The sequence below is a fragment of the Alosa alosa genome, chromosome 19 (genome assembly GCF_017589495.1).
Source record: "Alosa alosa isolate M-15738 ecotype Scorff River chromosome 19, AALO_Geno_1.1, whole genome shotgun sequence".
NCBI classification, from domain to species: domain Eukaryota; kingdom Metazoa; phylum Chordata; class Actinopteri; order Clupeiformes; family Clupeidae; genus Alosa; species Alosa alosa.
This window is the reverse complement of record NC_063207.1, coordinates 17,695,826-17,709,158: the sequence shown is the minus strand read 5'-3', so window position 1 is coordinate 17,709,158 and position 13,333 is coordinate 17,695,826. Positions and strand designations below refer to the sequence as shown.

At 42.3% G+C, this 13,333-nt stretch overlaps 1 protein-coding gene across 3 annotated transcripts in view; it reads right to left on the bottom strand.

The window, feature by feature from the left end:
• Positions 1-13,333, bottom strand: part of LOC125312307 (utrophin-like) — a 31,536-nt gene that overhangs the window by 4,269 nt on the left and 13,934 nt on the right. For all 3 annotated transcript variants that reach the window (XM_048270765.1, XM_048270767.1, XM_048270768.1), the window contains 9 exons: positions 12,420-12,480; positions 11,242-11,303; positions 9,186-9,260; positions 7,870-8,071; positions 7,111-7,196; positions 4,944-5,101; positions 2,242-2,408; positions 1,701-1,812; positions 1,193-1,329 (listed from right to left, as the gene is read on the bottom strand). In XM_048270765.1, coding sequence (XP_048126722.1) covers positions 1,193-1,329; positions 1,701-1,812; positions 2,242-2,408; positions 4,944-5,101; positions 7,111-7,196; positions 7,870-8,071; positions 9,186-9,260; positions 11,242-11,303; positions 12,420-12,480 — 1,060 coding nt within the window. The remainder of the gene's footprint in view (positions 1-1,192; positions 1,330-1,700; positions 1,813-2,241; positions 2,409-4,943; positions 5,102-7,110; positions 7,197-7,869; positions 8,072-9,185; positions 9,261-11,241; positions 11,304-12,419; positions 12,481-13,333) is intronic.

Sequence of the window (13,333 nt, the reverse complement as noted above, 5' to 3'; positions counted from 1 at the left end):
TGCAATTGAAGACGAAAGGACACTAAACAGCGAGAGAATGATAAATGTCCTGTCCTCTCATTTCCCCTGCTGGTCTCCCTAAACAGACGACTGATTGCTTCTGTAATTACATGCAAATCCACCAGAGGGAGGGAGCCATTTGTTTGTTGACACAGGAGTGCCACAGCTGAGGAGACGAATGAATAGCCCTGACGTGGGCTGCCGGAGACACAACGGACGCAGCAATGGAAAGACACAGAGCCAATCGGGAGGTTTTTTTTTTCCTCCGTCCCCATTCACCACGGATGGGATTTCATTTCACAGAAAGTCGGAGTCAAAGTGCCAGTCATACGGCAGCACTGAAAATATCACTGGAGTTGAGAATTGAGGAATTATGCTCTAAAAGCACAGATTTATGGTGGATGGATTTTGGGGGGAAAAAAATAAGTCAGCAAAGAATGATAAAATTCCATGGCCACAGTGACTTAAGCAATTTAGTATATCCTCAAACCACAATGTTGTTTTTAAGGTTACACTTGGTTATGCTTGGCATTTTAACTAAAATAATATATTCATAAATAAACTAGTTTTGCCATTAAAATTATATTAAAATGAATGTCCGTACCCATGAGAAGTATCCCATAAGCCAATATAACCTTGAAGTAATGAAAGCAATTATGATACCTCAGCATAATCTATCTATCTATCTATCTATCTATCTATCTATCTATCCATCCATCTATCTGTCTGTCTGTAGGCCTTATGGTTATATATGGTGGAGCAAGTCATAGATTGGCTAGATTATTGGAAAACCTTTTTACAGCCGTGGCCTACTGGTTAGCACTTCGGACCTGTAACCGGAGGGTTGCCGGTTCGAACCCTGACCAGTAGGCACGGCTGAAGTGCCCTTGAGCAAGGCACCTAACCCCTCACTGCTCCCCGAGTGCCGCTGTTGATGCAGGCAGCTCACTGCGCCGGGATTAGTGTGTGCTTCACCTCACTGTGTGTACACTGTGTGCTGTGTGTTTCACTAATTCACGGATTGGGATAAATGCAGAGACCAAATTTCCCTCACAGGATCAAAAAAGTATATATACTTATACTTATACAGTAATATTATAAGAAAAACAAATCTAAAAAGACCAAATGCATTGTAGAGTATATCTGAAAGGTTTCCTCTGCGTATAGTTATGATGCTTCCCACAGCTCTCACATGTCCATACTGTCCTCCTCCAGGAAAAGATGCACTGGCAGGTAGCCCAGCCGTGGGTGCTTGGCAAAGTACTTCTTTGATCGAAACTTGTTCTTCAGCACTTTGGTGAAGTCACGCACATCCTCTCCAGAAGTGGTCTAAAAGGAGAGAGAGCTTTTAGCTTGTGGAGAATGCAGGGCCAATTGTGTGAAATACATATTGGCACATTATATTGTCTGGGGCCTGAATTGACTTGCCCTTGTTCTTGCCTATTTCAGCTCTTAAAATGTTAAAGCACTTAAACTTGTACATGGTGAACACGCAAGTCTGTAAAAGGTTACTAAGGCGTTTTGCAGTTGTGGGGAAAAAAAACAAGCTTCCGTCTAATATGATCTGAAGTCAATGCTTCTGGTCAGCTTTACTTGTACCTTTTGAAAATTGGAGAAAAGTAGACAGCATGACGGAGAGAGAGAGAAAGATGTAGTGAAAGGAGGAAAAAACGAGAAAGGAAGTTGCGGCGAAAACTCACTGGGGTACAGTACTCCACCATGGGGTAGGTCAGCTTATGTCCCTTTGCTGTCCTTCCCGAGAAGAAACAGTTTTGGCACACATCATAGTTAAAGTGCTTCAGGCTGCGATACCTTAAATACAGATATGAAACAGACTTCAGTATAACAGCAAGATATAGAGGCAAAAAATCTAATTCAATTCATGAAGAATAAACGACTCCTGTACCACAGATTAATTTGATTGTTGTGTGCTGATTAATGCTGCCTTCAAACTGGAGCTGCCTGATGTGTGTTTATGCATTCAGGGATGTGTGTAAAGTAGAGCAAAATATAATTCAACGAGGTCCAGGCTTTGCTGTCCATCATTTTACTGTTGCTGAATGCTTACATCTACACTGTACTCACGTTGAATACTTACTCGTTGAATACTACAGAGTTTGCAATGTTGAAGTGAAAAACTCTTCTTTTAGTGGTGAACCCACACACTGTCTAAAGAACCAGTGTCTATAATGATATGATTCACTGTCCAGTAAGGTCCAGGCTGTGCTGTGCAGGTTGTACCTGAAGCCCAGCATGGGGCACTCCCTGCAGATGTTGCAGCGGGCCTGGTGCCGAGCGCTCTCGGCTGACACCACCCGGTGGAGCACCGGCAGCCACACCATGGCCTGGGGCTCCAGCTGCATCCAGTCCACAAACTGCTCCAGGTCAATTTCCCCATCACTGCCCACCTGCAGGGCACACAACACACTCGCTGGGCATGTTTGGCAGTCAAGAGGAATCGTGTCTTCACAGAACAAAATATAAAGTTTTGTTCTATCTTAGTTGCTGACAAAAATATGGCAATTAGGGATTAGCTCCTGAGCCAGTCTGGTAAAACTGGACTTAGTCTGTTAAACTCATAACGGCTTTGGCTTCCCCTTGACATCAGTTATGCAGCTGTTCAGTGGAATTGCTAAGCATGCTACAGAGATGGTTAAATCATTCTTGCATCTTATTCTGGCTGAATAAAATGCGCAAAACTGCGCGCCAAGGAATAGTATTAGCCAGGTTGCAAACTCCCATACTGGCATTCAAGTTGTAAAGCAAAGCAGCAGATGTGGTTGATTGTAGGTTCACAAACCTGACTGAACATATCCTGCACCCACAACAAAATAAGTTTTATTTATAACAAATAAAATTTATTATAACAAATTCAGGAAAAGTGTTATTGTACTGAGGCTTACATGTGTGTCCCAACTTGTTGCAAATTCTATACATTTTGACCACTATTTAAGATAAAGGCAATTCATACAGCGATCGGTAACACTACTTGACAGTATCGACACTGTCATGATACATGAATCCTAACTCTAACCCTAATCCTAACTCTAACTCTATTCCTAACCCTAATCCTAACCCTAACTTGTTATGACAAAAACCGAATGTCACTTAATAACAGAAGCATTATGTCATAAATGTTTATGATTTGTTTATGACACATTCATGACAGTGTCATGTCACTCCTAAGTCAATCATAGATATATATCTATGATGTCGATACTGTCAAGTGAAGTGTAACCCAGCGATCCATTACATTCTGTGGCATTTGATGGAATTTGGAAATTTTGGCTCACCTTCATTGGCAGTAGCCAGAGAGAACACACTGGCCACATTGAGGAAAAAATCAGACAATTCCCACTGGCTACTCATTATTTGTGAGCACGACTGCAATTAACCTTCTCTGAAAACACCTGGCTTGGCAGAAGCTTTATCGCCTCTCTCATGTCACGCACGAGAATTGTATAAAGAGCAACTCTGGAGGGAAATCTGAGGATCTGCTCGAAATGAAAACATAATAGCTTCTCAATATGCCACAAAGACGGCGCTGAAACAACATCTGACACCACATGCCAACTCCACGCCTGTTGTGAACTGATATGCCAGCTTTCTAAAAAAAATCTCCAAACTCAGACTGTGTCCCAGAGTAACCTTGCTAACAAGGGGTTAGCGTAGGGGCCATTGCTAATTTTAACCCTGCGCTCTATCACACTGAAGCCGATCGTTCCCCTCTCTCCTAAAGTTGCATTAAAACTGCTTCTCCAGTTATGGATCAATTACCGGCAGGCCATAAAGAGCTTGGCTATCAGGAGGCACCTCCTTCATTACATGCAACATTAAATGGAATGAGCTGTGGTGTGGTGAGAGTAAAGCACAGAGAGAGAGAGAGATGTAGGGAAAACTTAAAAAGAGAAGGAGAAAGAGAGAGCAGAAGACAGAATGAGGAGTATGTGTGTGAGAGAGAGAGAGAATCAAGGGAATGATAGAGGGAGAGAAAGGAACGAGAAAGAGGGAGTCACAGGAGTGACATAGAGAAGAGTCCTCTCAAGATATATAAATATTCCAATACAGCCACCAGGGCGCTCTCTGTCATAGGCACTTCATCAGAGAGCATTATGGGTAGGGCTGTGAATAAATCTTTGGGATTTGTTGGGCTCCCAAAGCGGATGCGAGTTCCCCTGTGGCTGTGAGGAGTTGTACAAACACGTCCTGAAGAGGGGGACAGACTGTGTGATGCCGTCTCCTCCCAGCGGCTTACTTCCATTCTGTTTCATCTTTTCACTTCAATTTAAGGCAATCGATTCACAGCAGAAAAATATCTCTCGCTTTAACCCATACTGCCATTTTATGAGACCAAATAGAGAGGTTCTGGCTCCTGTTCACTCCCCCAAGGAAATAAGGGTTGCAAAAAGCTCTCGAATATACCTGTTGACACCACATGAAATGTGGCCCAATATATGCACTTTATCTAACTCGGGAGAATTCGAACAAACTGACTGGAAAATATCTTTCTTCTAGAACTTCTTTCCTTTCATTATAAAGACCTTGAAAACAACTTGAGTTAATCTCCAGTGCCTCCAACGGCATCGTTGCTTTCTCTCACACACACAGTTCCTCGTTTATGAATAATCTAATCTCCGTCCGCAAAGGGGTTGACACCAACAGCAGCGACGCGTGCTCAACTGCAGACAGCCAAAATATTACAGTAGGCTAGTATGGATTTACTCACAGAGAAATTGCATAAATGAATTTCTTTTTTGTCTTAGAGACGGTCAATACATCTGTCACTGGATTGTCCCCAGTGGTGAAGGAGCCGCATATCGATGTCGCATGCCTATATGAAGCTTTAGGGGTCCCTACTTGTGATGCTGTCGGTGTAAAATTGCAACGGCAGCCAGGTGACCCTCGCTAACGGGGTCTCCTGGCGCCTTGGGCTCTCGCTTTACCAGCTGGAGGCAGCTGCGGACGCTGGGCTCCACGTTGCCCTCTCCGAAGGCGGACGCCTCGTCTAGCTGCTGCGGGATCTGGAGGGAGGCGCTCAGGAGCAGGGCCAGCCCCCGCTGGTCACATGATTCCCCCGGGGCCACCACCTGACAGAAGAGGTCTAGAGGGAAGGGGTCAGAGGTCAGAGGTGAAGAGGGGGCACATCCACCTGACAGCAGGTATATAATGACTTTATTCATATAGTGTCTGTCATGGATCTGAGGTCACCATCCATGCAGGAATAGTAATGGTGAAATTACTACATGAAATCATTCCAAACACTAACACCAAAATGTATAGTGATGCAGGCGAGAATCCTAAACCCTAATCAAGTATCAAATGAGTAGAGATATAAAAAATCACAAGTTAAAGTATAGAATAAATACAACTGAATAGAATAAATGACACAGTGAGTGGTTCTCCCTTGATAATTATCTGATAAAAACCAAGAAAAGGCTGGATGTATCTCTCAGTTAATAATGCTCTAGCACCATATCAAACACTTGATTCCCACAGTCAAACATGTATGCTATGACAGATGGAATGTTCACCAGCAGAAACATACAAAGACAGAGAAAATGGAGCACTAAATGCTATTAGTATTATCCCAACAGCCATGGAAGAGAAGATGCATTATTTTAGAGCTAAAAAGCTAAATATCAGTGGAATCAAAGTGATCTATATCCCTGTCAACTCAATGGTTCCAAACACTGAAATGATTGAAAAGTTGCATAGATAAATAATTAATTACTTTTAACAATCGTCTCCCTAGGGCAGGGGTGGGCAAACTTTTTGGCTCAAGGGCCACATTGGGTTTTGAAAATTGGCCGGCAGGCCGCACAACAACCCCCCCCCCCAACGGCTCACGCATAAAAAAATAAATTTTTTATAGCCTATAATTTAGTATGAAAAGTATTTGTTTTAAAATATTAATTGCTTAAAAATACTGCTAATTTTATGCTGTTTAACAAATGTATAAATTGTGCACTGTCGCTTTAAGACAGTTGCTTTAATTCACGTTTATTTCTCAATGATCTTCTGCCTGCTCCACTATGGCTAGTGCTGTACCTATGGCTGGGCCCTCTCACAGTTTTTAAATGGTCAGTAGTGGGAACTACTGTTGCCTTCATGATTTCCTTTTAAAACTTTCTTATAAGAAGGAGATATCAGTTATCAACAATCACAAGCCAGCTGGAACCTGCAAAGGAGATAACTAAGAGTTAACTTAGTTTAACATGATGTTATCTCTATTTAACATGATGTTTTGACATTGACATTGTAAACGTTATCTAAGGAGAGTGAAAAGCAGTTTGCAGTAAAGCTAACCAACGTCGTCTCTATTGCAGGAAAAAAATAGCGAGTAGCCTGATAACTAAATGAAATGCTCGGCGGGCCGGATGAAAGTGCTTGGCGGGCCGGATCCGGCCCGCGGGCCGCAGTTTGCCCACCCCTGCCCTAGGGCAACCCCATGTATAAAGCTGTCCTGGTTTCAGACATCCGAAAGCATCAGGATGCACATCACTTGCCACTGATGTTCCTTTCTCTTTAAAATTCCTTTCTCCCGCCTCATCTGTTCACAGGCAATTTTGATCTTATCTAATGCATGTAGGGTTATTTCGCATGGCGGGTGGCAAAATGCATGCACTCTCTAACGTTTTCATTTACTTTGTATGTAGGCCTACTGTTTTGGATGATTTGGAAGCAGCAGAACCCCATTGAGACTCTAATAGTCAAGAGCACACTATTCCGATGGAGGAAATAGGATAGGGGGAGGAAAGCTCATTTGGGTGGTGATGGTAAACATTTAAGCTAAATTTGACATTACAGCACTGATTTGAACTAGAGAAATGCAGAAAAGCAGTCTCAACATAATCTGGACATTTTCTATAACTGGACTGGCAGAGACATGGGCTCATAGGCAGGAAGCACATATACATAAAACATAAATGTACATAAATATAAATTGGCTCGGATAAAAGCATTTGCTAAATGAACACACCTAAGTTGTCAACATTTTCCAAATGGCACATCTCTACTGTTCTATTCTATGCATACTTTTAGTCTATTGATTTTTGTCACCTTGCAAGACCAAGCCGATAGTTCATGAATTATAAGGATGTTACAACTTACATTTGTACTTATCCTCCAGGTGTCCTTTGGAGAGCGAAAGGAGACCGATCTTCATGGACAGCGCCCGCACCTTCCCACTTCTTCCTCTGCAGAGAAAAATGACCCCATGAAACCATCCAAAGCTTTTGTTGAACAGGCACTTCATTTTGTTTTATGAGGATTGGGTTTATCCTGTGGAACATCTTTTTTTTTTATCAAGGTGCCCTTTAAAATGCAAGCTACAGAGTAAATGCATAACTCATGTGCAACACATCTAACACAATTGCCTTTTGGCAGCCAATCCTAAACCATACATTACACTATACAAGAGCCAGAGACATGGTTGGATTATGTATATGGATGTTATAGACTTGGAATTATCTGTAGATCAGTCATTTTACAAAGTACAAATAATAGCAAGGACTTTTCATTTTTATTTTGCAGTTGTTGACATGCAATCTGTTATCAATATGCATTGCTTAAAAGCTATTTGAAAAAAATATTGGTTTAGTTTGTCTTCACCATTTGTGTAGTAAGGACTTTCTATACTGAAATACAATTACTGTCCTCCTACAATATAACAATAGAATTGTATGATAACTCTAAGATCCTACATGGCAATAAAGATATTGGTACAGATGTTCAGTGCACTGGCAGTCTTTGTCATATCCGTGAATTTATTATAAACCTTTCTGAATTTCTTAAAAAAAAATCCTCTTTTGAAGATGGCCCATATACTGGTCCAGTCTAATGTAGTGTTGAGAGCAGAAGAGCACGTACATGTCATAGACGTTCAGCAGCCAGTTTAGGCACATGTCCACACAGAGGGGCATGTTGACCAGGTCAGGATGCTTCTGTTCCAGCCTGCTGTAGATGGACCCCAGACAACTCACAATGTCAGATACATCCAGGAACTCTCCGTTCTGGGTCAGCTGGTGCTGGTCAAAGACACTTTGGGCCATGCCCAGGTCTAACAGGTCCACTGCAAACACACACACACACATACACACATACACATACACACACACACACACACACACACACACACACACATACACACCTAATTCAATGCAAAATCTCATTTCCTCCTCTTTTTGCCCACCTCCTAAGGGACCTTCCCTTAATGACATTCACTCAACGCATATTAATGAAAGCTATCCGAGCATAACCCAATCAGGGCCAGTCCAATGATGGTGCCCGCGCGTGGGGAAGGCTGAATGGATGAATCCTCATTTCCTCGCTGGGCTCCCCGTGTTCACTAATTAAAAAGTCCTGTTTGGCTGTCGCGCCTGGGACTCCATAATGTGACAGCGCTCTGGCTCGCCGGGTCCAGCTGCCAGCTGCTGAGATCTTTGACGGGGAGTTGAAGGGAGACGCTGGCCAGTATGGATAAGAAGGACGTGCGGGGTAAGAGATGTGAGGAGTTTTGGGGAGTGGGGTGGGGGGTGATGGGAATGTGCACCCTTGCGCTCAAAGCCATTTTGATTTGTGCAACTCATTTTACAGTAAATTCACCACACTTCAACATCTTTCTTCTATTTAATCTAAATGCAAAAGCCAAAAAACAATCAAAAACACACAAACTAATGCTATGTTAATTTGTCTTCCCTTTAACGACCAGGTAATGTATTCCCTTAACTCTGTGGAATAATTCTAAAGCCAGACATAATTATTAAGCAAAGAGAAAATCTTAATGAGCAAGGCTATGTATTGTAGCTTTGTGTGTTCACTGTGCCCTGCAACAGCCAGACAGCCAGCTCACACACTCTCTTGTGTGAGCACTTCACCGAGGGTGCTGACTGAGTTGTTTTTCACCTCCTCAAGTGATTTGCAGGGACTCACCATAGCTAATGGAGGCTGCTGCTCTTAATTATGTGCCAAATGCTTCTTCATATTTTTTTGCCATGAGGAATGTGAGATCCGCCGTGCCATTGTTAATCTGGGTGCATGAGTTGTTCTGAAGCCTATGAGTATAGCTGCTTGATCTTGGCTGTGACCCCCTACCTCTCTGGCCCGTTATAAGTGATTGCACATATCGATTGTGTTGCAAGTTGTTTTATTTGCTTCGGAGAGCATAGCAGGGAGGCATCACTTACAGCACAGGGCCTTCTGCAGCCTGCGTGTCTTCATTGCTGTTCGGTAGGCGGAAAACCTCACGTGGTTCAGATCAGCTGGAGGGCAACATCACATGGAAGATATTTGCAGACAAACAACAGCATCTCTGGTTTACTGTACATTTCTGGCATTAGTGATTAGTGGAGTGTGTTGCCTTGTTGACAAAAGTTAGAAATGCTGCCAGTACCAACAGCAGGTAATGCCAGCAAGTAATCTTGAAGACATTAATCATGCATCTCGTTTCTGCATTTTAATCTTATGAACTATTTTCTGGAATGAGTACAAGGAGATAAATATGTATAAATATAATATCATCATGCATTACTGTTGTAGAACTAACGGAGGGATGACCCCTAGGTGATGCTCTATGGATCTGGACATCGCCCAGTCTGTCTGGGTTGGCTTTGTAATCTTTAAAGGACCAAATCCATCACTAAAATAGCCAGCAGCATATCATGTTAAATATATTTGTAGTCCTCATACTCCCTTTCTAAAATGTAAGCACTCTAAGGCTGCATTTGGAGAAGTGGAATACTAATTTAGTAAAGACTGACTGTATGATATGGGGGGGGGGGGAAATCTCCCAGAAGAACAGAGGATTGTATTACAATGTGCTCTCTGAATCATGTTACCTGAGCGAGACATCATAGGCTCCTTGGCAGAGACCCTTCACTCATTCAATTCACAGCACAGGAATTTCAACTCCGTTCTATTAGTGTAGCAATATATTGTCGCCTCTTTGTAAGACATGCTGCACAAGTGACACAACTTCATCATCATCACAGGGACAGATCTCATTCCACAGCTAGACATGCTCTGCATCCGTATGGCCTCTAAGCCTCTGTAGCTCAAGTTATTTACTGTGGTCCCGTGCCCACAAGCAAGCCAGTGTTATTGAATGGCCCAACACAGACAGCGCAATTACCAGGAGGAATCATCACTGTCAGGATTATCCCCATCACTGAGCACTGCCATTACACAGGCCACTGACATCACTGGATTGGATTTATAATCCAGAATCCAATAACCACCAATCTATTAAAATGCATTTTCATATTATTTGATTTGATGTTATTCTTAATAAATAAATAAACATAACATTATTTTGCATCAAAACATATTATGATATGATTAATCAGATAGACCTTGTTAATTCACAGTTGATGAGATGTCTTCAGTCATGCACAACATATGAATACATGCCTGGAGACATGCCTGTGGATATGGGTGTGTTGTTGATGTCATGTGGGTTATTGTGGAGAGCATTTGAAACATTACAAACTGATCGCACATCCATGATTCCACAGGATATTAAAGTGGTAGTGCAGTTTGTCTACAAAAAAGCAAAGGTGATTGGTGCTATGTCAAGCTGAGGACAAATGCCAGCCTCCACTTCACTGCGTCTCATCATGGTATTCAATTCAGCATTAGCAACAGGTTGTCTTCAGGCTGTGTTTTATCTTCACAAGTTACATTTATGCCCTCATTTTGACACCAAATCAGACACTATTTAGACAGAATTCAACTGGGAAAACAATTCAGGCACAATTGAACTGTATAGGTTGTGTCTTCCCCAAGCCACAGTGTGAAGGGTCAAGCCTTTGACCTGGTGTACTGCCACTGTGGAAGAGAGCAGCTAGCTCAGCAAGATGAATTCTTGCAAAGGTGATGCCTGACAGACTGTCAGCCACATCACAATTTAAAGTCAATTAAGTTAGTGTTCCACTTCTCAACAGGTAATTGGGCCACTTCCAGGTCCATAGAGCACAGGAAATGGAATCCATCTAAGCATGGCAAATAGACCTGCTATTACACAAATCTAGGTACAGGATAAGACTTTATTACTATAACACAAAGGCTCTTTAACAACGTATTATTACATTAAAACTGAATCCAGTCCGGTAGCTTAAGTTGTTAACAGAACTTTAAACATTCCCATACATAGACAGAAAAGAATAAATATAGTGTTGGGTTCAAGCTCGTTTTCTCCAAAGATGTATGACCTAAAATTTGTTCATGTTAATTTAATGGGCTTACCCATAGAGTGGAACAGCTGTGTCACTTTTGGATGGTCCCAAGTGGTGGTCTGTAGCTCATGACTGTAAAGAGGTACAGAAAAGGGGGGAAAACAGTAAATGAAAATGAGATGTTAATAAGTTATGATTTATAGATGTGCTTTGTTTGGATTCTTTTATACAATTGCAATGAGCTCTGCAATATCCTGTTTACAAATAGTATTTGCATATTTTATATTTCTATATAACCTCTGCTGTCTGTGTTGTGTGTGTGCGTTATTTATTACTGTATTTATTGTGTATTGATTGTGTCCATTTGTGTCCTATAACTAATCTATGAAGCCAAAGACAAATTTCCACAGTAAAGGATATTATTATTATTATTATTATTATTTAGCCTAGAAATCTAGACGCACCCTAGTGGCAGCAAATGAAATTTGCAGCCAGGGTAGTCTAGCAACTCTCCGTTGGCTTGCGAGCTGGAAAAATTAAACTTCTATCAGGCCAATCACATCGTGTATAGAGTCGGCGACGGTTACACATGAATTTCCTGCTACTTGAAAACAAAGAAGATCGATGCTGCTGCTCATGAACAGCGGTCTTTGAATCAACTTCTGTTTACCTCATAGTGTGGAATTCTGAAAAATATCTCCTCATTTACTTTGCCTAAATGCGCTCATCCACTGAATAAAAAACATGCTTTATAATGTTTTAGTGGACTGCATTGTCATTTATGGAGACTGGCTAAAAGCACTCATTGGGGGACTAACAGCAGTGCTGTAAATTAGGGCCATGGGCTGGGCCGCCGCTGATGCAAGATTTATATTTTACTGAACCCAAACACCACATGGCTGGGTACTCTGTCTCTTCAGCCGGGAGTCATCCTGACCCCTGATTAACCCTCAGTTTTAATGCCGTTGCGCTGAGTCAACCATTTTACACCGCACATAAAAAACATCACTCACACCCAATATATGCCTTTATAAAGCATCACATACGTTGGGTGGGCCAAGTATTGTTGTGAATTTCTTTTTCTCGTTTTTTTGCCACAGTAAAAGATGTTTTACTCAAAGCCCTGTGGGTGCACGACAGCAATGACACAGCAAAACACAGTGGCTGCCCTGGCTGATGCTGTAATCCTCCATGCTGCACAACAGCGCAGGGAGATGGATGATGGAAGGGACAAAGGTAAGAACTCACTTGATGTAATATGGTACGTTGTTCTGGGTGACTGCCCGTTGCCATGGGAACTGCACCGAAGCTGCAAAAAGAGAGGAAGTGTTTACGAGTATTTATGGGAGACACAGAAAGTGCCTCTTAATATTAGGGAGGTCTATTCCACTCTAAATTTTCGGGGGAACTGCTACTGCTATCTTGTGAATTTTAACTAGTGAAAACAGCCCGACAAGCCCATGATTTGGCTGGAGGGTGCAGGTCTTAAAGAATTGGGAAGCCTGAGTCACACACCCCTCCATGCATGTCTGCCAGCAAGCCAACACTCAAAGAGGGATGTGTGATGTTACTTCAAAAGCAGTGAGACTGAGGGGAAAGCAGGGAGGGAAAAGTTTAATGTTGTTTGATGGCCCGTGAGGAGCAGAAGACTGCACTGAGCTAAACTGCATCCCCATGACTGGTGACTTAATAATAAAGTTGTTTAGAGTTGCCTATACTGTTTTGGAGGTCAGATCAACAGTCCTCACTGACAAGATATGATGGCTGTACCCCTTGTGACTTTTCTGGCCCGGATCCTGTGTGGCGTACTGTGCTTCTCGCCCACAGTGCGAGAGTATTGATTGGTTCCCACATGCCAGGTATTTGTATGCACGACACCCAACACCCTCTAATCAATCTGCCTGTCATGTCGCGGGGCGGGCCTTGGGTAAACAGAGGACATGCGTCATTTCGTTTCTGAGGGGAAAATCTGTCCAGAGAAGGACATGGGCCGTTACAAACACTGGGCTGCCGACATCAAAGAGACTTTCTACAGTACAGTGGAAAAATAGAGCTTAACCATTAGATATTAAGCTGCATTAGCTGTTATCTGCAGCTCTTAATATTTTAACCTGAAATCTCCTCATTAAAACCCACATCAGCAAATATAATTAAGTTGTAAA